Genomic DNA, 25,585 nt, shown 5'->3' with positions numbered 1-25,585 from the left:
AGGCACTGTTCGAAATTTCATGAGAAAATATTAATTAAATTTTCCTTCATGAGGACACAGACCATTTATTATCAGGCAGTACATCTCATTTGACGATATGTCAGAGGAAAAACAATTGTTTATATAATCTGAAGTCTGATTATCTTCTAGCCTAGTTACCTCATAAGTGGTGCCATCATTTGTGAGGTTCAGACCTGTCTTCCGACAGTTGACTAAATAAGAACAACAGGACTCAGATCATAATATGAATCTGAGCATGACGGCTTAGAACACAGTGCTACTGCGCAGGAAGCAATAATAATACCAAGCACGGTGGTGTAGTGGTTAACACTTCCATTCTTGTATTTAGGAGGTCCGCGATTCGATCCCAGGGGTCAGATATTCTGATTTGGGTTTTTCCCGAGTCTCTCCAGTAAATGCTGGCATATTAGTGATATTACGAGTAATAATATTATAAGGCCACGACCTGTTTCCTTTCCAATCCTATAATCCTTCATAACAACATTTTGTTGTCATCTTTTTTTTTTTTTTTCATATGCATCCTTTTTGGAAAAGGATCAAGACAATTGACGTTTTTTGCCTTTACAGTTATCATCTCACCTTCCACAACAGGCTGGCCATGTTATGTCAGATAAGTATCACGACTGGTGAAATGTGCTCTTGTCTATTGAGAAGAAAGAGCATTAGAGGTAAATCACTGAAGGTGGAAAAAGCCCAACAACGACGACAACAACAACAACAACAACAACAACAAGAAGAGAAGCGACTAGAATCATTTGAAATGTGGAGAAGAATGGAGCGTGTGAAATGGATAGACAGAATAAGAAATGAAGTTGTGTTGGAAAGAGTGGATGAAAAAAGACTATGCTAAAACTGATCAGGAAGAGAAAAAGGAATTGGTTGGGACACTGGCTAAGAAAAAACTGCCTACTGAAGGATGCTCTGGAAGGAAAGGGTGAACGGCAGAAAAATTCAGGGCAGAAGGCAGAAGAAGATATCAGATGACTGGCGACATCATTAAGATACCGGTACCAGTATATGGATCATAACAGAGACTGAGAGGAAGACAGAAAATAGGAACAATTGGGAAATGCTAGGTTTGCAGTGAAAGACCCTGTCCTTGGGCAGGAAACTATGAATAATAATAATAATAATAATAATAATAATAATAATAATAATAATAGAAGGAGATGAGGAGGAAGAGTTTGCAGTGAAAGACCCTGTCTTGGGCAGGAAACTATGAATAATAATAATAATAATAATAATAATAATAATAATAATAATAATAATAATAATAATAATAATAATAATTGAAGGAGGTGAGGAGGAAGAAAAAATAAAATTGAGAATAATTACTCAATTTTATTTTGTTTCGGGCTTCGTGCCTTTTTCGTGAACGTGAACTTTTGTATTTAAAAAAAAAATCACTCGAGTAGGGAACAACCACAATCATGTAGACGAAAAGAGAAACTGTATTCATGCGCGTACATAGAAGACGTAAGTTTCGAGGAAATTTCACATTCCAACACAAATCCTCCGAGTCATATGGTTCAAAATGGCGTTAGGCTATTTTGATTTCCGGGTTGAAGACCACATGTGATAGAATTGAAATTGGTGAGTTCATTTTTTTTTTCCATTTGCCTTTGATATACTTGCGTAGAATGCTATTGCATCTGAAATGTGTATGTTCCCCAATAGAAACGTTTCGTTCAAAATTAAAGGGAGTTAGGAATTTCATGTAATTTTTCACTGGCGTAAACGAAGTGACGTAAACACCTGATGTAAAATGATAAGTCAAATGAACCAATGAAATGGTTCCTATGGATGGGTTTGGAAATGGGAGGGGATTAAGTCGCATCCCGATCCCGACAAAGTGATGGTCACTGCATAGGAATAATATGTGTTATTAATTTGTTAGTGATGTGAGCCACACCCATTTAAAAATACAATATTTTTTCAATAAACATTAGACATTTAATCCAACTCCTTTAATAGTCTGTTTACCGCTGTTTGTCGGCATATGAAAGTCCTTGAGTCATTAGAAAATAGAGATTTAAATGGAGGTCATGTGTGTTATGTGGTAGGTATTGTATATAATATCTGCGAAGAGTAATAGTTATTGTAATATCTAAAGCAAAATTCTTAATTTCGAAGTAAGTTGACGACTTGGCTTATGGACATGTTGCAGGTTTTGGCAATTCACGATTGGAATTTGTCATCAGTGATCTGATTCTGAAGAATCTTGAGAACAGTCATCATATTTGACAATAGGTGAGTTTTTATTGTAAAATATAAAATTATGATTTTATTTTTGTTATGATACAAAAGGTCTGTGTTGTAAGGAATCGCGGCTTTTAGGAAGCAATGTACCAATGGAGTAATTGGATGTGTTTTGATTATTCTTGTTCATTGTAGTTGATAAAATAATATAAAAATAATTTAACATGTTGTGTAATACTGTTCAAACAGTGAACATAAGCGACAGAAGGATAGTAGGCCTACTAATTGGCAGTAGGAACATAGGAATCTTAATGATTGTACTAATTGGCAGTAGGATTGAACCTTATTCGATGTAATTGGAAGAAAAATTTTAGCTTATTAAAGCATATTATCTTATGAATATCCACGCAAGATGAAGTTTCAGTAAGCTATTTGATTGCTTTCGCCTTTATTAAACTAAACCTCTAGACTGGAAATACAAAATATTTACTAGTAGGACTATCTAATGTTGTGAATGGCAAACAACAATTTATAGTAGTAATTACAAAGTTACTGTTAAGGTGATTAATACATTTAATTCTCTTCCTCGTCAAAATTTCTACAGCCCTTTTCTTCTTGTCTTTGTCCTCCTCTTCCTGCAACCTACTGTTCCTTCACTTCAGTCATTATAGATGATGTTGTTTAGTCAACTAGGCTATCCGAAGACAGGTTTGAACCTCAGAAGTGACACCAATATGACTTCACTTATGAGACAACTAAGCCAGGAGATAATAGGGTAGGGGTCATTAGATATGAATCCTAATTGAATTATTGAACTATTTGAGAATTAAAATAATTTGGTTACTTGTAGGCTATCTGTCTAATGAATCATTTGAATGGAGGAACAACTTGAGTAGGTGATGTTCACTGTTGATATATTATAAGTTTTCAATTAATTGCGTGCATAAGGACCCAGAGTAAAAGTTTAGAACAGAATTGACAATTTTTTTTCCCCATATTCATACCTTGTACTCAATAGGCAAACTGTTTAACTTATGCTTCAAAATGAACTCAATCTATTTGCTATGTATTAAACAGGGTTACTCTAAAAGAGCCAAATAGGTTAACTTTAGTCTCATCAGACCAGACAACATTATTCCAAAACTCCTTGTCCTTATTTTTGTGTTCTTTTGCGAACTTCAGTATTGCTGTTCGGTTCTTCCTACTAACAAATGGCCTCTTTCTTATAATTCTACTGTGGTAATCGTGTCTACAAAATACCTTCCAGGCAGTCTCAGTACATACCTTCTTACCAGTAGTTACTTCCAGTGATGATCTCAGTTTTGGAACACTTACAGGTACCATAGGATTCGATTTAACTTGTCTCACAATGACTTGTACCGCTTTTTCATTTAAGGGCACCAGGACACTGTAATATGCTCAAAAGTTTCAATTTTTATTTTTTTATTGATTTATATTTTCTGAAAAATTTCTCTTTCCAAAGGTATATCATTTATGCACATTATTAGTATGAAAATAGATTTTAAAAATTTTTATCTAAGATGAGGATTATGCAGCTGGAGTGTTCTGATAACTTTGGCAGCCATTTTCCGTAAATATGTATTTTTCTCTATAAATTGTACCATATCTCAGCTTCTAGTTTAAAAGACATATTGGTCCGACAAGTTAACATATGAGTAAAATATGTATAAAATCCTTCAAATAACTGTCTTATTTAACCTAAAGGATGATACAAATAAATTACATTAGGTCGTTTACATAGTCGTCACGTTTTGATTGTATAAATAACTGTCTTATTTAACCTAAAGGATGATACAAATAAATTACATTAGGTCATTTACATAGTCGTCACGTTTTGATTGTATAAATAACTGTCTTATTTAACCTAAAGGATGATACAAATAAATTACATTAGGTCATTTACATGGTCGTCACGTTTTGATTGTATAAATAACTGTCTTATTTAACCTAAAGGATGATACAAATAAATTACATTAGGTCACTTACATAGTCGTCACGTTTTGATTGTATAAATAACTGTCTTATTTAACCTAAAGGATGATACAAATAAATTACATTAGGTCATTTACATAGTCGTCACGTTTTGATTGTATAAATAACTGTCTTATTTAACCTAAAGGATGATACAAATAAATTACATTAGGTCATTTACATAGTTGTCACGTTTTGATTGTATAAATAACTGTCTTATTTAACCTAAAGGATGATACAAATAAATTACATTAGGTCATTTACATAGTCGTCACGTTTTGATTGTATAAATAACTGTCTTATTTAACCTAAAGGATGATACAAATAAATTACATTAGGTCATTTACATAGTCGTCACGTTTTGATTGTATAAATAACTGTCTTATTTAACCTAAAGGATGATACAAATAAATTACATTAGGTCATTTACATAGTTGTCACGTTTTGATTGTATAAATAACTGTCTTATTTAACCTAAAGGATGATACAAATAAATTACATTAGGTCATTTACATAGTCGTCACGTTTTGATTGTATAAATAACTGTCTTATTTAACCTAAAGGATGATACAAATAAATTACATTAGGTCATTTACATAGTCGTCACGTTTTGATTGTATAAATAACTGTCTTATTTAACCTAAAGGATGATACAAATAAATTACATTAGGTCATTTACATAGTCGTCACGTTTTGATTGTATAAATAACTGTCTTATTTAACCTAAAGGATGATACAAATAAATTACATTAGGTCATTTACATAGTCGTCACGTTTTGATTGTATAAATGACCTAATGTAATTTATTTTTATCATCCTTTAGGTTAAATAAGACAGTTATTTATACAATCAAAATGTGACGACTATGTAAATGACCTAATGTAATTTATTTGTATCATTCTTTAGGTTAAATAAGACAGTTATTTGAAGGATTTTTATACTTATTTTATTCAGCTTCTAGTGGTTAGATTTATTTCAAGTTTTCTGTGTGCATTTAGTTGGTATTGTAGCATAAATTGAGATGGTGTATGACTTGAGGCTTTCCCGGCGTTTGATGTAGAATAACTCTTCTCGGGTTCTCAGCCAGGTGAGTTGGAGATTTGCCCATCATTCCCTGAAGAAGATGGCAGAGCTAGCTATCGAAAGCTTGGAAGCAAATCTCCAACAAACCTGGCTGAGAACCCGAGAAGAGTTATTCTAAATTGAGACGGGTTTTTTTTAAATAATGGGGGTGCACTTCCGAACAGGGGCAGCGGCATTTCCTCTAAGGTTAGAGCCCAGTTTAGGTGTGTGTGTATTAATCGAAAATTAGGGGCTAGAAAATATTGAGAATATGACAAAAGGAACAACTGGATAATACCCACGGCAGAGCAATGTCGATAGTCGACGTTACTCGCTGGCCACTAGTCACCAGGCCGTACCGAGCCGTGCCGAACAAAACACAATCGAAATGGTGGTAGTAAAATTCGCGACTATATTCTTAAATAATTCACTGCATTAGTCAAGTGCAAGACTTCTAGCTTCTGTTGCATTCAAACAATTATAAAATACGATAATTTGGTCCAGGGAGCATCCGTTTTTGATGCAAAGATAATTTGTTTGGCTTGTTTCTTAAATAAAATTACGAAATGGCGTTCCTGTGCTTAACATTTAATAAAAAAAAATATTTAGCAAAACTGTTTTGTCTCGAGACTCTCATCTAAGTCACGTAATAAGTCACGTAATCTACTTCAATATATTTGCGCAAATATATCTTGTAGCTAACAGTGGTGCTATCTCTCAGTAATGTTCAGAACGAAGGAGGTAGAGAGAGAAAAGAAACAAATTTCTCCCTACAACAACGCCACACACCAACGTCGTGTTCTTATGTTGGCGAGATTGTGTATTTACTTAAATTTGGTGCTAAACGTAACGGCACGGTTCAAAGATACCGTGGGAATTCTCCAGTTTAGCGGACGCATGTTTATATGACATTTTTTTTTTTCGATTAATATACACACACCTAAACTGGACTCTAACCTTAGGGAAATCCCGCTGCCCATGTTCGGAAGCACGCCCGTTTCATTGTTCTACTCCCAACAGTTTTAGAGAAGAGTACAGTAAATATCATTAATTTAACATGTTTTAAGTTAGGAGGTTCCCAATGCCCTTAACTTCATTCGTTTCGGTTTTCTTGGTATATTCTGTACCAAACCTGTATATTTAAATTTATTAACATACTGCACTGTTGTGTGACTTTATTTACAAATTGCCTGTTCATCTTGAAGAGCACTACGTGAAGAGGTAAACAAACAGAACAATCTGTGTCTGGTCTGATCCACGACTGTTTGTGCTGTGTAAGAAATGCAAACATGCCTACTACGTACTCAAGTGTATGAATAAAAAAGTGGCTTGTATTTTGGATTAAAAATACTTATTTTGTTATAAATAAAATATTTTATTTTTGAAGTGCTTTTTGCTTTGGACATGCTATGTCTCTATATTCAAACTATTAAAATACAATTTAATATATGCAATAACTTATTTCAAAATTCTGTTTTTATAATAGATTTGGCCTTGTATGAATAACAAAATGATGCACTGTACAAAGACAAACACAACCAAGAACTACACAACAAAGCCAAGGACAAAAAGTGGAATATCATTATTAATAAACAGAAACTATTCCTCAAGCACCTTCCAAAATTGCAGTAGCAAAATTCAGACTTGTCATTGAACACGACTGTTTAACGAAGCACTTAAAATAGGAATTTACAATAACCCAAACTGCCCTCTGTGTGTTCGAGAAGAAGAAGAAATGACTGAAGACCATCTTCAAACCTATAATGCTCTACCTGCTGGATCCATAATAGAAAAATATTGGAGAGTAAGAGTGTTAATGGCTTCACTATCAATGGCAAGGATTAGACAACAACAACAACATTGCATTTGTTTTTGATATTACAAAAAGTGTATCAAGCAGGGGCGTATTTTGCGGGCTACCGGCAGTAGCCCAAGGAAATTACAAAAGAAAAAGTTTATAATATAACATAATGTAATAATTTTGTATTATTAGTTTTACCATAGTAATTAAAATTAAAGTAATTGTTAGATATATTTTGTGTAATAATAGGGTCAGCGGTAGCCCAAACCCTTTAACCAGTATACGCCTCTGGTATCAAGACACCTAAATGTCTTGCATGAATCGAAATAAAGCTGCAAAATATCGCGAAATTTGTTGGTTTGCACGAATTATGTTGGTTGTCACGAAAAAAGACCCTTTCATTATGAAAGTTACTAAATATACTCCTAAAAAACGTGTTTCAGTGCGGTTCTAGTCTTTATTTCTCTTGTTTGGCCTCTTCCTTGATGGTTCGTTTAAAAATTGCATTCAGAAATGTTTGTATGTTGTGAGCTGCTTTAATAGTTAATTTTTCTGCCGGTTGGTAGCATTCATATCTCTTGACTATCTCTTTGTTTGACATTCTAATTTTACAACCAGCATACAGTGCTTATCAACCATTTGTGGAGATAGTGTTGAAGCTATTTGATGTGTGTTTTGGAGCTATGTGTTGAATGCTGAGAATTTTATATTGTATTTATTGTGTGTGTGTGAAATTTTAAGGAAATAGGCTCTTCAATAAAATTTGTTAATGAGAAATATGCATTAAAGTGGCTATTTCAGCAGAAAATCAGGACCTTACTAATTCTATAAGAAATTAGGGAATTTATAACTCTTTCGTGAAGTTTGAAGTTTCCAAATTATTGACAACATAAACTCGTGATGATTTGAAATGAATGAAACGTCAAAATATTTTGTGTTTCTGATTTATTTGCATTGCATTGTAATTTTTTAAAATTCAATTAGTGTTAAATGACTTGTATTGTGAGGGCACAAAAATTTAATTTTTGTACTTACACATACTATTAGTCTCTGGCACGAAAGAACTCTTTTTGTTGATCATTTTGTAAAGAGAGACCTTCACTTTCTGATCCGAGGATTCTTCTTCTGAGGAAGGGGTGTACAGTAGATTACTCCTGTGGAACATGGGTACAAATGACCCATTGTGAATCCCATAAATTGGAAATCAACCGAGAAGGCAGCAATGTGGCACCGGCATTGCGATGAACCCAGAAAACCACATTGTGTTACCAGCTTTGTGATGCTTCTTGGTTTAATTTCCTAAAATTCCTCGGAGACAACCTTGAAAGAATGATGCCTGATTTGGCTTAGATCTGGACAATCCAGCAAAATGTGAGATGATAACTCTGCCCATATTTCCTATAAGTTGGTTTAAATATGAGGGATTGGAAAGTTAGGCTGAATTCGCATTGAAAAGTAAAATTAATTTCTTTAATAAAGGATTTTTTTCTGCTGATACCAGAATTGGATTATTGTATTAATGTGATTGTCCTGCGCTAAGTGAGTCGGATATAATTTTTGCATTGTTTCTGCTTTGATATTACATGTTGTAATAATAGATATTTGATGTTTACCTGGCCCAAGACATATGCCGTAACTAAACAAATAAGTCTAGAGATACAGCCTCTGTAATTACTCAGTAATACAATACATTGTAATAACCACTTGAGAAATTAATGGGACTATAATCTAGAAACTTCTACATTGCTTTTTGTTTGTCATCCATGATGTAGATGAATTGGCCCTTTAGGCATAGCAACAAATTTATCAAGACAACACAAACGAATTAGACACTGCAGTGTACTTCCTAACTCTGACATGATTTATATACTACACTTGCTTATGGATAGGAAGGATTCCTTATTTAGAACGTGATCTCAGGCTTTCGAAATAATGACAAGTTTAAATATTCACTATTACTAAGTTTATTAACAAAATATCAAATTAGAACAATTAAATATAGAGTACTGAAATTGAAGGATTATTTGTGAAGTATCAAAATGGTTGCTAATTGTAAAGTATAAGAATTGAACAATTAATTTTACTTACAGTTTCTGTAGGGCAAACCCTGGTGCTATTCAGAGATAATGCCATTTTGTGCCTTTCTCCAGGACGTTGGAAAGTATGACTGCTGTTGCATGACCTCTGTTTTGACCAATGTCTGTAATGTTGTTCCATAAGATACATACCGTAACATATAAATATACAAATTTAGTAGAGTTAAAATTTTTAGTTCAATGAATAAATTTTTACAGCGTGCCAATGAGTGTTTTCTTGTTAAAATTCTTACTGCCTTTTCTATGCTATTGGCAAACTTTAATGTTATTGCTTCAAAAAATCAAACCATATTTTATTATAGATTGAAAAAAAGCACAATAGGTACAACATTAATATTACGATGCACACCAATTTTTTCAATAAATATAAAAATCTAGAAAGTCTAGTCAAAATTTATTCATATGTTTATCCCATGTCAGTTAATCAAGAAATATGCCAAGAAATTTTACAGTTACAAGTTCTGTTTACAGAATCATGATTATGAGGACTAAAAATAACCTTGCGTGTTTTATCTTCATTTAATAAAAATCCATTGCCCTTAAACCACATTGAGGCATCATGCAATGTCGACTCAGTGTTGGCATACAATTTGTTCAGATTCTGATCTGTCAACAAGGTACAGTACATCGAAAAATTTATGAAAACATGGCATCGGAATTGAAAGGAACCTGTTGGAAGGATGACAAAAATGTCAGTGAATAATAAATAAGGTGCAAATAAAGGAATTATTTGGAGAGACTAACACTGACTGGTATGACAGCCATAGTAGCTTCTTCAGAAATACCTGAAACTGACAGATATCTGGCCAAAATAAATACGAGGGAAATGAACAGTTACTGTACGTAATGTAACTTGAGAAGTTAATGCAGTTTTGCAGTGTTGTGTTCATGGTAGCCAACTAAATAGCTAATTTTTATAGGACAGAAGAAGACTCATTTAAATTGATAATATGGAATGCACTGCACTTGGGACATTCTGTAATATTTTCACACATATATTGAGCGTAAATTAGATGTATATAAGTAAATGCCTTAGGTAATTTAAATAGTATATTTACTACATATCTAAGTAGCCTCCTTTCTCCTAATCATATTAATTTCTCTAAACTCTGTGTCAAAGAAGCGGTTTTATGTTTCAGTACGAAAATGTTTGCGTAAAGAATTATGGCACTTGTAAAATTATTGTACCATTATTTTATATATTTCAGTTTAAAGGGTGAGGTACTGTGCATTGGCATAGCCACACAACTTGCGGACAAGACAGTCTCGTAACATTTCACTAGAATGCTGTAATTCGAAGTTACCTATTTACAGTCAGAAATAGCTACAAAAAGTACAAGAAAACGCGTGACTCTGCCTTCCTCTTCCTCATCAGAATTAAACTGCATTATTGTACAGTATTTTCTGCTGTGAACCTCTTCATATCTTCAAATCTGCTCCATACATAATTATATTTGTACTAGAATTTAAGAGATCGATATTTATTTGTACAAGAAATAGTTGTGTGCAAGTAGGAAGCAAATAATTCCCTGTGTGCTGAGGTCAATGATGCGAGTTGGAATAGACGCAAGTCTGTGAAGACTGTATTACCCTAGACAAAAGCTTCAGCTATGTGTAAGTCACTTATTTCGTAGAATAAAGAATTTTGACTAGCATTGTCTTAAGGAAAAAATGCAGCTTTATGATGAATGTTTGTGGTTTATATAAAACCTTGTCATTATAGGTGCATTGACACGTTTTTATAAACATTGTGTAATTTACGGGATCTGTAGTTTTATATAGTACAATGAAAACCAAACAATTGCTCATTCTGTCATGTGTAATGTTGACTGTATTTTGTCATGTGATAATTTATGCCTAGTGTAATAAGGCCTTTAAGTAACTTGGTCCCTACTAAATATAGCCTGGTCTTCTTCCAAACCTTCCTCAAACTGCCCTCTTCTGGTAGGATTCGTAACTACTTGGACATATGCCAACATAAGGAAGTTCCAACATGATATAGGCGAAGTCTTAAAATACCAACCACACTTTTAAATTTCTGTTGAGATATTAAAATTGATTTTCTGCATTATTTGACAGTCAGTATTAAAAACACATACATTTACATCAATTTTCCTTCTGTTGCTTAAAGTCAATTATTGACATTTTTTATCGAGGCTATAAAAGCATCTTAGTTATTCTGGTGTGTTGTAACATTTTGTCTTGCAGTAGGAGCACATGGAAGCAAACTATATCAGGAACTGTGTAGGAGTGTAACTTGTCATTGATGATGTGAAGTTCAGTGTTGAAAGAAGATATTCATTTTAATTTGTGCTTACATTGCTCTTAAGTTGATTATTGTTTAGTCTGAGGGGGAATTGTCTTCTATAAGTAGAAAGAGAAGCTGCAGCAGTGAAAGAGGCACAGACGTTTCTTTGATTGTGATGTCTAGCTGTGCTTAGATTGATTTGGGTGATGTGTCTCCAGGGGATGGTGTGTGTACTGGAAGAAGCAAGTGCACTATGCATTATTCAAGATATGACCACCAGTAGTGCTACTACAAGCACTAAGAGCACACTGTCACTGCCTGCCTCAACTACAGTCCAGGAATTGTTTCAGGAAGTTGGACAAAAATTCCAGTATGATCCTGACAATTTTGAACTCATCTTACAACGTACTTCAGATGGAGAATCCGTAAGTTTGTATGTTACATAATCAAACATTACATAAACTATCCTGATTTATTAATAATTTAGTTATTCATAGCTTAGTCAGTTACCGTCTACCCAGAAGTTTGATTGTTGATAACTCCGGGGGAATTTTTAACTGACATAAATTGACTGTGGAAGTGATTCACTCTAAGTTGTTTGGTTTCCTTCCCTATTCGCATTTCACATTGTTGCATTGAAAGTAGCTCTTTTGAACAACTTTCGCAAGTTGGCATGAATAATTATAATTGAAACTAGGTATATCGTTTCTCTCTATTAGGAGGCCACAAGAAAAGTGGCATTGACCTCAAATTTTCAGCAGCATTGTAAACAATGACAACAGTAAATAAATAATTTGCGTAGTACTACGCTTTCTTACTGAGTTACAATTTCAAAACAGTCTGATTTTGATTTCTTCTTAATTTTTAGAAAATTAATTGAAGTGCATGTTTGAGAAGTGTCATAATTTGTTTTGAATGTCTGAGAAATAAATAGAATTGAGAGTTTCTGTTTTGTTACATACTTGTTTGTCAAAATATTTTAGACTCCATCTGTTTGTGTTAATATTAAGTTGAAGTAGGCCTACCTGAATTTAATTCTTCTCTTTATTTTCTTATTTTTTGTAGACTAGGAAGTACTTGTTGTTTTGTAATATGCACGTGTGTACTATTTCTTTGCAAGCCAATTTCTCTCTCTAATTTATTTTATAGTTCTTTCTCCCTTATCAGTCTTTCAGTCTGGAAGGTCCTACATACATATCTATCTCATTGATTGATTAATTTTATTTCGTGGTGATTTAACTTAATTTTTTCTCTAAATAAGCAAATAATATTCGACACTTATAAAAGTACAATATGTATTTTGTTACATTCTCAAGCCAATTCAGTACATTTTGGCATTTATATTTATGTTTTGTTAATGTATCAGTTGCATTAAAATTTTAGAAAAAATCTGGCTCATCATTGTAAACAGTTGTTCTTCAATTAATTTTTTCTCCTCTTCTGAGAACTAAGTAGTAAGAAAAAATTAAAATAATATGTAAATCATTATAAATTTTCCCATTCTTGTTACGTGTTTAATTAATAACCATTATGTTTGCAAATTTTGTTCATGTATAACTCGAGACATTGTACTGTCCTGCTGAGTGTTTATGTTGCAGGGTCGTCAAAACAGGGGAAATCATGTGACAGTTACTTACTTAATGGGGCCCTTTTCTTTAAATTATTTTAAACAGTTGTACCATATAATATTACATATACTTCCAGTCCGTACAGCAAATATTTTCAAGAAATAGCCTAACCGGCCAGCCACTAGTCTTTACAGAGGGCAGCAGAATCGGGTGAGAGAAACCAGCATGCGACATAATCACTCAGATGGACAGTAGTGACTGTTTTCAGTCACATTTTTTTGCGCAATGAATAAAAACATGGCAGTTCTTACAGAAATTTGTGTGAAATAAATTGTCCATCACCAGTTCTTGAAAATCTTTTCATGTTGAATATTTAGAATCCTATAATATTCACTTGCCCTCGGTAGCGTAGTTGGTATAGCGCTGACCTTCTATGCTCGAGGTTGCGGGTTCGATCCCGGCCGAGGTTGATGGCATTTAAGTGTGTTTAAATGCGACAGGCTCATGTCAGTAGATTTACTGGCATGTAAGAGAATTCCTGTGGGACAAAATTCCAGTACACTGGTGATACTGATATAAGCTCTGCAGTTGTGAATGTCGTTAAATAAACCATAATTTAGAATTTATAATAATTATACAAATTTAAATATTCACTGAAGTGTTAAGAACTAGCACAACTAATCTGTCACTTACATGCTGAACACTGGAAGGAAGCCTGCTGTCTTCTATAGATAGTGCAGTATATCCAGTATATCTTTTCAGCATTCCTCTAAAGAAAACTTTTTTGGAAATGTGAAATCTACTCTGTTTTATTCGTCACTGTTTTTTAAAATATGAAACAATTCTGAAGAATTTTTTTTATTCTAAGTTCAATGTAAGAAATTTCATACTGTCATTGCTCACATACAAATGTATTACAGATCACACAAGTGAAAAGAGGGAAAATGTAAAAGGAAATGCTTACTGACATTTTACGGTCGTTAATGCAGCAAAATATTCTTCAAAGCAGATGATTGGCAATCATACATAATGTTCATGCACGACCAGTAGAAAGTCATATTATTATGATCCATGCTAACTGTATTATATTTTTTGCACGATAATGTTTTTTTTGTTGTCTTTACAGCTATTGTTGTTAGGCCTTGAAAATTAGAATTCTCACACAGAAACTTGTTGCTAAGGAAACCATTCTTCATAACATAAAAGTATACTGAAATAGACCCATTACAGTGCACTTATTGTTACTTGGTTATCATTACAGTGCAGTTTTGCGAAGGCTTTGGAATAATATTGCTCTAAATTTTCAGTGCAAAATATATTTTATTTGCAGTTTTAAAAATGTGATCGTGCCAAAAATATACAATATACGTTTTTGAAGTGCATTACAAAGTCTCGGAAATTGAAAAACTCGCTCTACTCATTTTTCAAACTTTTCCTCGATTTTGTAAAATGCACTTTCCAAGCTTGTATCGTAATATGCTATTGTATACTATATTATTACCCCAATATCAATAAAAATTAAATAAATAAGTTATAAAACTTAAAAGAGAAGCATATGTTTTGAAAACTTAAGAAAGGAGTTTAAATCTTCTCTTAACTTAATACTTTAATAATTATTAATGCTTTTAAAGCAACAATAAAAATAAACAAAAAGGATAGTGTGGACTTGTAGAAATTCCAATCTTTGAAGTGAGGTTAGAGATACAGACGAAATAGAAAAACACTCTCCCTTGAGTGGTAGTCAAAACTTGTAATGGGTTGTTTCTGCAGGTTTCTTTCTTCATTTTAAATTTATTTCTTAAACTTTTCTTTCGTTGGCTGTTAAAACTGATTTCGAGATAATTGCCATTTTTGCTCTTGTGGTTTCAGTGCAAAATTATGTATGATATTTCAAATAAATAATGGATAATAAATTAAGTTAATGAACAAAAAATAAATATATACGAAATGAGTAAATAAATAAATAAAATATAACAGTAGGCCTACTTACCAAATTTAAATGTATTGCTCAAAGTGACCATCCTCCACTTCCAAAGATTTTCTGGTACTCAATTTAAAGTACGCTCGAATGCCAACCCTTTCATCCGTAAGATCTTTTTTATTTACAACAGTCTTTTTCTTTTTATTAAACGCAGATCTACACTTACGAACATTCATAAACATATGATTGTGAAGGAACTCATGTTTTCGGATATTCTCGTTTAAAACATCACTTCAGTTTCTTGTAACCTTCCTTTCTCATAAATCTTTCTCTGAGCTACAGTGAAAGCCATTTCACTTTCCTTATTTGCCAAACACTAACACTCACTCACAAATAATGTCACAATGTACACAACACACGTCCAGTACATCCCCACTCTACCAAACTAGGCTCTAAACTGCTGGCAAGATTCCCCATCAGACCTTCCCACAACATTCATGAAATTGTGACCTTGTGTGCACAGCTGGCAACTCCACTGCTCGTTGGATCTCACAGCACTTTACATTCAATTTTCGTTACTAGCTTGGCAGGTAAACACATTATGATACACATCCAAACGCACACACAGATTTGCAAATTAACAAGAAGAAAGCTAATTCATTTGAGAAAAGAAATGAAGAAAGAAATGAGAAAGAACAAGAGAAATATAGATTAAAGGTAATGAAATTAATTTTCCACAGATTTACATAAAATTTGTACAATATATGTATACTGTAAACATTTCTTAATATTATTTTCCTGTTTACAAAAAATCATTAAAAATGACATAAGTGTATAGACTTCACTTCAGTTCACTCAGTATAATAAATAAGTATATGAAAAGGGGTCCTAATCTTATTGCTACCTGTGGTACAATGGGCTCCCTTCGTTTAGGGTAGTGGCTAACTTGCTTAACCTAGTACTTGTTAAGATGATGATTGTATACGTATTATTTCTATCTCTGTAAAACGAATTCAGCCACTGGTGTAACTCAGTCGGCTAAGGTGCTTGTCTGCCGATCTGGAGTTGCACTTGGGTGCAGATTCGATTCCCGCTTGGGCTGATTACCTGGTTGGGTTTTTTCCCCAACCGTAAGGCAAATGTCAGGTAATCTATGGCGAATCCTCTGCTTCATCTCGCTATCACCAATCCCATCGACACTAAATAACCAAGTAAAAAAAGAAGACTTAAAAATAATATTTCATGGACACAGGTTCCATCATTTGCATATGATAGTGTAATCTAGTTTGATGTGGTGTATAACAGAGGATATTTTTTAATTCACCTTTGCAGCTCTACACAACTAAAAGGTGAACTAAAAATATCCCGTGTTTTCTGTCTTGATACTACAGTTGTTTGGGTGTTCTATTAAATGTTTTTCATGAATGTGCCATATTCTATAATCTCTTATGTTAAAAGTTGATAAGAACGTAGTCTCCTAGAAAGAGGTCTTCTTGCTAAATTATATTTCTTTTGTGGATTATTTTCTTCTTGAACTCTTAAGAGCAGATATTGTGCAAATAAGTGAGTGGAGAAATTAGAACACGAATGATTATTCTTCCTTTGTGTGATAGAATTCTCCAGTTCTTGAAGAACAAGAGATTGTTAGGGAAATGACATTAAATGCTTTTCCATATACAGTAGAACTTGGTTATAGCAACCTCGTTTTGTGCGACACCTCGCCTATAACGTCAAATATTCTGTGGTCCCAACTAATTCCCCATGAGACATATGCTTTCCTACCTTGCTTAATACGACAAACGCATATGTGTCTACCTCGCATATAACATCATTTTTAACCTCAGTTTGGAATAAGATTTTCTAAGAAACAAAGTATTTTAAGAAATAGTTTGTTGAAATCTGACCCTGACAAATTCTTTACAGTCTCCTTCTGTCATAGACCTCTGGAATGCAGGCGGATTCCCCACCCCATTGTAACCTGCCCGAATTCATGTGGTATTAGATCAGTTTCGACAGGAAGTTTTCACTAAGTGCACGCATTTTAATGCAGTATGGCCACTAAAAGAAGTGAGTGACGCTTTAGAAGCCATTAGAATTATGAACGTGTTCTATGAAGCTAGGGAAGGAAGCAGTGAAATTGCAACTGAAATTAATTTAGTCCTAGAAAGTGGGTATTGGGCAAGTAGAAGACAACAGAGTAAAATGACTGATTACTTCACTTCTAAGTAAAATAGTTTGGTGAGTACTGAACAAACTGTTTTAATACAGAATACTGTATTTATAATTGTAGGCCTACGTGTATTTTAATATGTTCATTGTAGGCTTAAAAGTCAATACATAAATCTAAAAGAAGTCTAATTAAGTTTGTTATTTTTCATTTTCCAACCCACTAGATTGATAATGTGAATCTCGGTTACTAAGACACTTGTTTATAATAACATAATTTTCAAGGTCCCTTGGATGTCGTTATAACCAAGTTCTACTGTAATTAAATTATCTTTGGAATTTAATAGTGTAGGATTCCAATGCTGGCATATAAAATACAAGACTTTTACAAAGGAAGGTGTGTATGCCATCTAATAAAATTATTGTAGTGAGTGAAGCTGGAACAGGACATATGTCTAATCCTTTTTATGGTTGTGGTGGTGCTATGATGATTGTGTTTGTGATAGTGATGGTGTATTCTGAAGTTGCTCTGGGCGTTAGAGATGAAAACGTGAGCCTCATCTCATATCGTTATATGTTAATGACAGTAGGGATTAGAGGCAGAGACAGTAATTACAATCTTTCTCATAACGAAAGTGTCTTTGACATCTCCAGTTTTCACATTTAGAAAACGTATTGTATAGAGGATGGAATGAAATAACTCTGCAGATTTTGAGAGTGAATAACTCAGGTTGTATGTTACAAAAAAGTGTAACATATTAGTGGGAAGTTCATAGTATTTTCAGAAATAATGTCTTTTCTTAAATGTTTAACACCATCTTATTCTGGTAACTATTCCGAGTAGGATCGTGATTTTTGTCCATATCAGTAGAAGATCTAATAAAGAATTATTTAGTCCTCTGTCTTACTTCATTAGCATGGATGATTTTTGTGTAAATTTAATTAATAAGTACCGGTACTAATTTTGAGGGTAGTGAACACTGGGATTAGGTTGCAATGTTGTAGCCAGAGAAGGAGGTGGGGGCAGTTCACTTTAGCAGACAGGACTGAGGTTGTTGACTTCTTGCAGCTGTATTACGAGAAGAAAGAGTAGTGTGTTAGCGGTGATGTTGCCAGACTGCTGAAACTTCCAACTTAATTTTATAATTAACCGTGCATTTAATCACAAAACATATTAAAGTTTTCTATTCATTTAAGTGTAACCTATCATCCATTTCAATCTGCAGAGTTATTTCACTTCCATCCTGTATAACCCTATGCTGTTCAACTGAATACTTATCACAACAGAGAGTCAATGACGCTACTGAGCTACTGGGTGAGCACAGCTTGGCTTGCCAGTGGGAATGAGAGCTTGTTTATATGCATAAGTCTCGCAGTAACTGTATTTTGTCATTACCTATCTGCTTATACTCAAACATCCTTTATGTAAATATATATTTCTGTACATACATTTATACAAGTGCATGTACAAAGACAAAAGATGTAATGTGAGATTGTTAAGTAAAGGGTAATAATATTTTTTTTTTAATTTCGTTTGTTTTAGATTATCCTCAATGAACATAAGGAAAAGACTATCGATGCTGTGGGTGTCAACTTCGATTCTGGAGCCCGTAACCAGTTCATAATTACAGACATGCCAACAGCTCCAAGACGCAAAGCAGTTGCAATATCTGGAGATGGGGAAGACGATATGCTGCTGGGAGCTTCAGCTAGTCCTACGGCAACAGCAGACTACTCCCATCCTCCGCCGGCACCACCGCCACCACCTCCTGTTGTTAGTAGTGGAGACTACTCGTATGCATCAGCTCTCATCAAGCATGACACCGGTGAGTAACTCTTTCCTACCCCTGCTAGTATTAATATGTTGTTTGTTTGTTGTTTTCTAATGCGTTTGACAATAAAGTCATTTGACCTCTTGCACTCCAATATTTTCAAAGATATTATCATGGTCAGCCACTGAAGCACAGATTTTGAGATGTTCTGAATCCATTTCTTGGTTTGAATTGCACAGTGGGCAGTTAGGGGACTGATATATTCCAATTCTATGCAGCTGTTTGACCAAACAGTCATGGCCTGTTGCCAATCTAAATGCAGCTAGAGGCGACTTTCGTGACACAGAGAGTTCCATTTTTTTTCCCTTGAGATTGTGTTATCAAATTTTGTTTGTTGAAGTCTAAGTATGTAGATTTAATAAATCTTGTCGCAGAGTAATATGTAGATTTAGTAACAGGTCTGTAAGTAGTAGTGCTGCCCTTCTTTGCTAAAGCATCCGCATTCTCGTTTCCCAGGATTCCACAATGGGATGGTATCCATTGGAATACAATTCTTTTGTTGAGTGTTATTAATTGAGAGAGCATTTTAGTTATTTCTGCTATTTGAGATGAAGGTGTGTGTTTAGAGACGATTGATAGAATAGCTGCTTTGGAGTCTGACAATAATATAACTGCATTCTTAAATTTATTGATGTGGCATAGAAGATTCCTGAGACTTTCACTTATTGCAATGATTTCTCCATCAAAACTTGTTGTTCCATACCCAAGAGATCTATAAAGTGAGAAGAGACAGCACGTAACACCTGCACCGGCACCTTTTTCTCTGGAGATCAAGGATCCGTCAGTGTATAAATGAAGCCAGTTTTGTGGAGGGTACCTAATATTAATTGTCTCTAAAGACAATTGTTTGATTATTTCAGTGTGTACTTCTGATTTCATTATTTCTTCTGTTAAATTTAGATTATACTCTATATTTAATAGAGTTAAAGGGTTTGGTTTAATTTGTAAGTATTCTTTTAAATTCGGGATATTGATTTTCTGTTTTAATTCTTGAACCATGGATATGAAAGATTTTGAATTTTTAATCTACAGAGAGGATTGTATGAATGGCAATTGTTTCCTGGTAATCTGATAAGTTTTTCATATTGAATCACTGCTTTTTCTTCTATTGTCATTTTGATGCTGTTAATATTAGTGAGGAATCTCATAAAATCTATTGGAGTTGTTTTGATTCCACCAGTAATGAGTCTGAGAGCTTGGTTTTGAACACGTTCTATTTCGTTTATGAAAGGTGAAGGAATTAAAATTTCTTCGCAGTATGTCAGCACTGGCTGTATAAACATTTTGTATGTAGTGTTCAAAGTATTTCTAGAGCATCCCCAGTTCTTTCCTGCTAGTCTTTTCAGAAGGAAGAATGTTTGTATGAATATATACGAGTATATACTCTTATATCAAATTGTCCAGATTAATAATGTAAATAATTATGTTGCAGGCTATGTTGGTTTGGTAAACCAAGCTATGACGTGCTACCTCAACAGTCTCCTTCAAGCTTTGTACATGACGCCAGAATTTCGCAACGCATTATATAAGTGGGAGTTTGATGGCTCAGAAGTGGAAGCAGTGAAATCCATACCATACCAATTACAGAAATTGTTCCTCAATCTACAGGTAATTCATATTTATTTTCAAGCTTTTAAAGTTGTAGTTAAATGTACCACTACAATTGATATTAATGTAATATTAATATTTCATTACAGAATCGTTCAGTTACACTCAATCTGTATTGAAGTGTTTTATAGTAGAAGAGGTTGGATTTATATGCATTAAAAGTTAATATCTTTACTCAATACAGTTTATAAACCTACATGCAGTATCCCCACCCATTTTTAGATTGCATCATTGACATTACTACAGATGGGATGTTGTTGTTGTTTGTTGTTATCTAATGCCGGGCTTTGGCAACGAAGCCATTAGCATTCTTGCTCTCCAATATTTCTCTGTGGTGGATCCATCAGGTAGAACTTCACAGGTTATGAGATGATCTTCAGTCATTTCTTCTTCTTTGTTGCATAGAGGACAATTTGGATTTGTGTAAATTCCTATTTTAGTCAAGTGTTTGGCCAAATAATCGTGTTCTGTAAGCAGTCTGAATTTTGCTACTGCAGATTTACGTGGGATTTCTGGAATAATTTCTGGTTTTTTTTATTAAAATGCTCCATTTTTTATCTTTGGCTTTGGTACATAGTGCTTGGTTTTGCTTGATTTTATATTTATTTTTAATTAATCTTTTGATGGATGTAAAAGGTAGGCTTGTATTTGTATTCTGAATTAAGTTCGATCCTTTTTTGGCAAGAAAGTCAGCAGTTTCATTTCCAGCAATTCCGCAATGTGCAGGTATCCATTGCAATTGAATTCTTTTCTGTAGTTTTTGAAGTTGTTGGATCATTTTGTGACATTCTTTAATTTGGATTGACATCATTTTATATGAATTTATTGCATATAATGCTGCTTTAGAATCAGAGAGAATCCTTCAGATAAGTTTTCCGGAGGTAAAATAGTCCCCCTTTCGGATCTCCAGGCGGGGACATCTGCAGGACGTCATTTACAGATGGGATGTTTAGATATTTATAATAGTTAAAAAAGGCAATTAAAACATGAAAAAGGCACTGTAAGTTTTAGAAAAAGCATACTATTTTTTATCACTTAATTTATGTGATATTCATGCACATACCTTGTTATTCGTTGCACATTATCACAAGGTACATACCTATTTAGATTTTCTGATGTTAAATACTGCCTTCTATCAGATAAAGCAATTTTTACCACAGAAAAAGTCTTTCTACATTAACTGACGTAACTGCAGTATGTTTGAAGCAAGCTGGTGTAGATCGACTTCTGTCTACCATAGCTGTATATTATTATTACCTTTGATCATTTGGTACATTTGTTTTATTTCCTGTAAGCGAATATTTAGACGGTACAGTTTGCACTTTTCACTAATGGCATTATTTGGGTGGACATAAGATCGTAAGCATACAGATAATTTCTTTTGAATAATGAAATACATTCTGTAAAGTTGTTACAGTCTGGGATAGTCAACATAAAATTCGCACATAATAAAGGTAAACTGAAAGCAATTAAATGTTGGTTGTTAAAATAATTTAAAATAGTAATTAAATAAATGAACTTTTAATTTGTTTTTAAAATATTAAACAGGTAAAACTAGTCACTTATTCTTAAAATAAGCAGTAGTAGCTTAAATAGGCAAAATAAAAATGGGCCCTATCACTCCTAAATACCTCGAAATGCATTTACATCTATATAACTTCGGCATTCATCATCCCAGTAATGAGCGGCATTTTGCCGATGATAAGGGTTCTAGTTTTTACTTAATGTTTTGTTTTGATACTATTAACAGTGTTCACTGCCAGTTACACGCCAGGTACAATTTACTCTGCATTATCCAGTCCATGTGACTTTCAGGGAGACACTGATTTTGTTGAAATTTCATGCGGTCAATTTAGATGTATGGAAAAACAATATGACCCGAAAACCCTGTCGAATGAGTGTTCATTTTCGATATTTTAGCTTTTGAATTTTCTTGAGTGAATGCTAGGTCATGTCAGTAGAAGTTAAGATCTAAAGTAAGAATGGGCACTTCTGTATCGCAAACTACAAACATTGATCACATACCTCATCTGATACCACTGATGTGTTGTAGCTCGAGTGTAGAAGTCCAAAATAATGATCACTATTATTCGAGATATGCCATGTCCAGAGTAAATCTTTGAAGAAACTCTTGTAGTGTTTTCAGTGCTGCTTTTCCACGAAATATTATTGCATGATTACAGAGGAAATCCTATAATTACGCAATTCACATTTTATTGTTACATTTGTATAATCTGTAACTTTACTGTATCTACTGTAATATTGAACAGATTTCAATGTGACTATTTTTCAGACTTCATCCAAATCTGCAGTGGAGACGACAGAACTCACGCGTAGTTTTGGCTGGGACTCAAGTGAAGCTTGGCAACAGCATGATATACAGGAGCTTTGCAGGGTTATGTTTGATGCTCTTGAACAAAAGTTCAAAAACACAGATCAGGCTGATCTCATTCAAAGGCTATATGAAGGTAAGAATGGAAAACCGTACATAATTCTGAATATTTTGAAATGCTTATGATATGGTAAGACTCGGTAACTCATTCATATTCATTTGTTGAAGTCTAATATATTTCTCAGTTTTATTCGAATTCTTTAGAAAAGGAAAACTGAATAGATGAGAAGGAAGATCAGTAATATTAAGACGTAAGGACGAAGTTCTGTGCTATAAGTTACTGTTTATTCTAAGTAACTACCACTCTTGATGTAAGCAAATGTACGTGTTATAACTAAGTGTGATAGGTTACTGTAGTTCAGCTGTCCCTTGTAAGGTGTGTCTAAGGAAATAGTTGCACTAAAATTAAGTTCAGTTCTTCCAGTATGGTTGTAGACTTAACAGTGTTCATTGTTCAGAAGTAGACTTTTCGGTATTCCACCATGTCCTGGAACTTTAACATTTGAAATGATGATGGGACCTAAGTAATTTTGAAACATTAAAAATGTTAAGTTCCAGGGCACAGTGGAATACTCAAAAGTCTACTCTGGACACACTCATCATGAAAGTCCAAAAAACTGAGTCGGAGTTCAGTGTATTGTGAATTTTTTTTTAGTATTTACACCATATCTGGTGTAGAGACAACTTTATGAATATCTTGCTGGACATACCGAAATAATTATAATATTATAATTATTAATACACTATGAAATGTCAAAGGAAATAGTAGAAACATAGCTGAGCAATAGCAACTTCTTGATTGAAAACCTGTTAGCATAAAAAAGGCACAGTATTGTGTAATCTGACAACACAAACTGGCAGAAAAGTGGGAGGAAATAAACCACACAATACCTGACATTGTCACTCCAACTTGCCAGATAACTAATAAGGCTATCCTAGCTGATAGAGCTGTAAAGAAGCTAAAAAAGTGCTGAGTTTCTTGTGATTTAAGAAATTTCTGACAGTGTGGCTTGTATTATTTTATTTATTTATTTATCTATGTAGTCCTATGTACAATACTTATTTATTTATTCATTCATTCATTCATTCATTCATTCACTCACTAACCGTACCCGTGCTCTCTGCTGCACCCGTTAGAAATAAATATAAAGTAATTACATAATTAAAATAGGACATTTGATCCAGGAAACATTCGTGTTTGATAGAAGGATAAATCGTTTATTATGTTACTTAATTTAAATTGTATTAAAAAAATTAAAATGCGATCATTTTGATCCAGAGACCACTCATTTGGTCATAAAAATTATTTTAGGAAATACAGGAAACGAATGCCTATCAAGTTTTCTGTTCATAAGAAGCTATTTTAATCTTACCTGTCCTCGATTCAGTCAGAAGTTACTGTAATAACATTATAGCATTATGTCCATCTAGAGAAACTACACTTTCCAATGGTGAATTAATAATTAATTATACAAATCGGTTAATTTAGCTTCCGATATTACTTCATACAAACACAGAAACATTCTCTGTAGGCTACCGTATGTTTCATAGCTTTCGATCGTTGTTGTTCAAGGCCCCTTATAGACGAAGTCATTTGCTTTTTATTTCATTACACCATCTTAGATGGCGTTATTGTAATTTTGAAACTCATTTATCTCATTAAATATTAGTCCTATCAAAATTTTGCATGGAATAAAACTTATCAGAAATTATTTTTAAAGAAACTTTTGTTATGTAATATTTTTCATGAAAATTAATAATAAGGGAGATATTTCGATTTATTTAATTCCCTCATTATTAATTTCTAAATTCTAAGTTACAACGAACTTAATTTATATTCCAATTTTCATATAAATCGGTTCAGCCATTATCGCGTGAAAAGGTAACAAACATCCAGACAGACAGACATACAAACAAAAATTTCAAAAAAGCGATTTTCGGTTTCAGGGCGGTTAATTATATATGTTAGGACCAATTATTTTTGGAAAATCGAAAATTACCAGAAAAATTTCGGCTACAGATTTATTATTAGTATAGATCCATTCATTCATTCTGATAGAGTTAAGTAAGGCCTCAGGTCTGCTCTTCCACTCACCCAGAACTGACTATTACAAACAACATTAAAAGTAATTTAATGAACTAAAATAGATATGTAGTAAAATGATTATACAAATATTCAAATAATGTGTTTAACCTAAAAGTATAAGATGCAAAAAGAATTAAATGATAGTGTTCAGTTACACACAAATAGTAAAATTAATAAAAGAGAAAGAAGATAGAAGTATAAATAGACAAATCAGAAGTATAAGTAGACAAATCATATTTTACATATTTTGATGATAGTGAAATGTTTGATTGTTTAATAGACGAGTTTTCTTTTTTTTTTTTTTTTTTTTTTTTTTTTTTTTTTTTTTTTTTTTTCCGGCAGATCCCAGCAATATCTGATAGGGAGGAGGAGTGAATTCCAAGCTTAACAAGTGTATTCAGTACTCAAACTATATCGATGGTGTTAGGTAAAAGGACTTATCCCACAAAACAGATGTTTTAGGAACAACAAAAATTAAAATTTAACACATTATTATTAATGTAATATGCTCGCATGTGCAATGTCAACATAATTGCCAAAGCGATATATTCACATTTTGTAGTTATTAAAGTTTAAGTAATTACAGTAATAAA

General features: G+C 33.3%; 1 protein-coding gene across 6 annotated transcripts in view; it reads left to right on the top strand.

Moving 5' to 3' along the window:
* Positions 1–1,534: 1,534 nt before the first annotated feature.
* Positions 1,535–25,585, top strand: part of Usp47 (ubiquitin specific protease 47) — a 59,599-nt gene continuing 35,548 nt past the window's right edge. Inside the window, exons 1-6 of one of the 6 annotated variants that reach the window (XM_069849179.1) lie at positions 1,535–1,614; positions 2,189–2,271; positions 11,638–11,844; positions 18,618–18,900; positions 20,339–20,514; positions 22,808–22,982. In XM_069849179.1, coding sequence (XP_069705280.1) covers positions 11,641–11,844; positions 18,618–18,900; positions 20,339–20,514; positions 22,808–22,982 — 838 coding nt within the window. In that variant the 5' untranslated portion in view covers positions 1,535–1,614; positions 2,189–2,271; positions 11,638–11,640. Of the gene's footprint in view, positions 1,615–1,943; positions 2,085–2,188; positions 2,272–11,122; positions 11,250–11,637; positions 11,845–18,617; positions 18,901–20,338; positions 20,515–22,807; positions 22,983–25,585 lie in introns of those variants that run through there. The other 5 variants (XM_069849183.1, XM_069849180.1, XM_069849184.1 and 2 more) reach the window with 5 other exon arrangements.

The sequence above is a fragment of the Periplaneta americana genome, chromosome 16 (assembly GCF_040183065.1).
Source record: "Periplaneta americana isolate PAMFEO1 chromosome 16, P.americana_PAMFEO1_priV1, whole genome shotgun sequence".
NCBI classification, from domain to species: Eukaryota; Metazoa; Arthropoda; class Insecta; order Blattodea; family Blattidae; genus Periplaneta; species Periplaneta americana.
The sequence above is the reverse complement of the archived record's forward strand: the minus strand, read 5'-3'. Positions and strand labels throughout refer to the sequence as shown.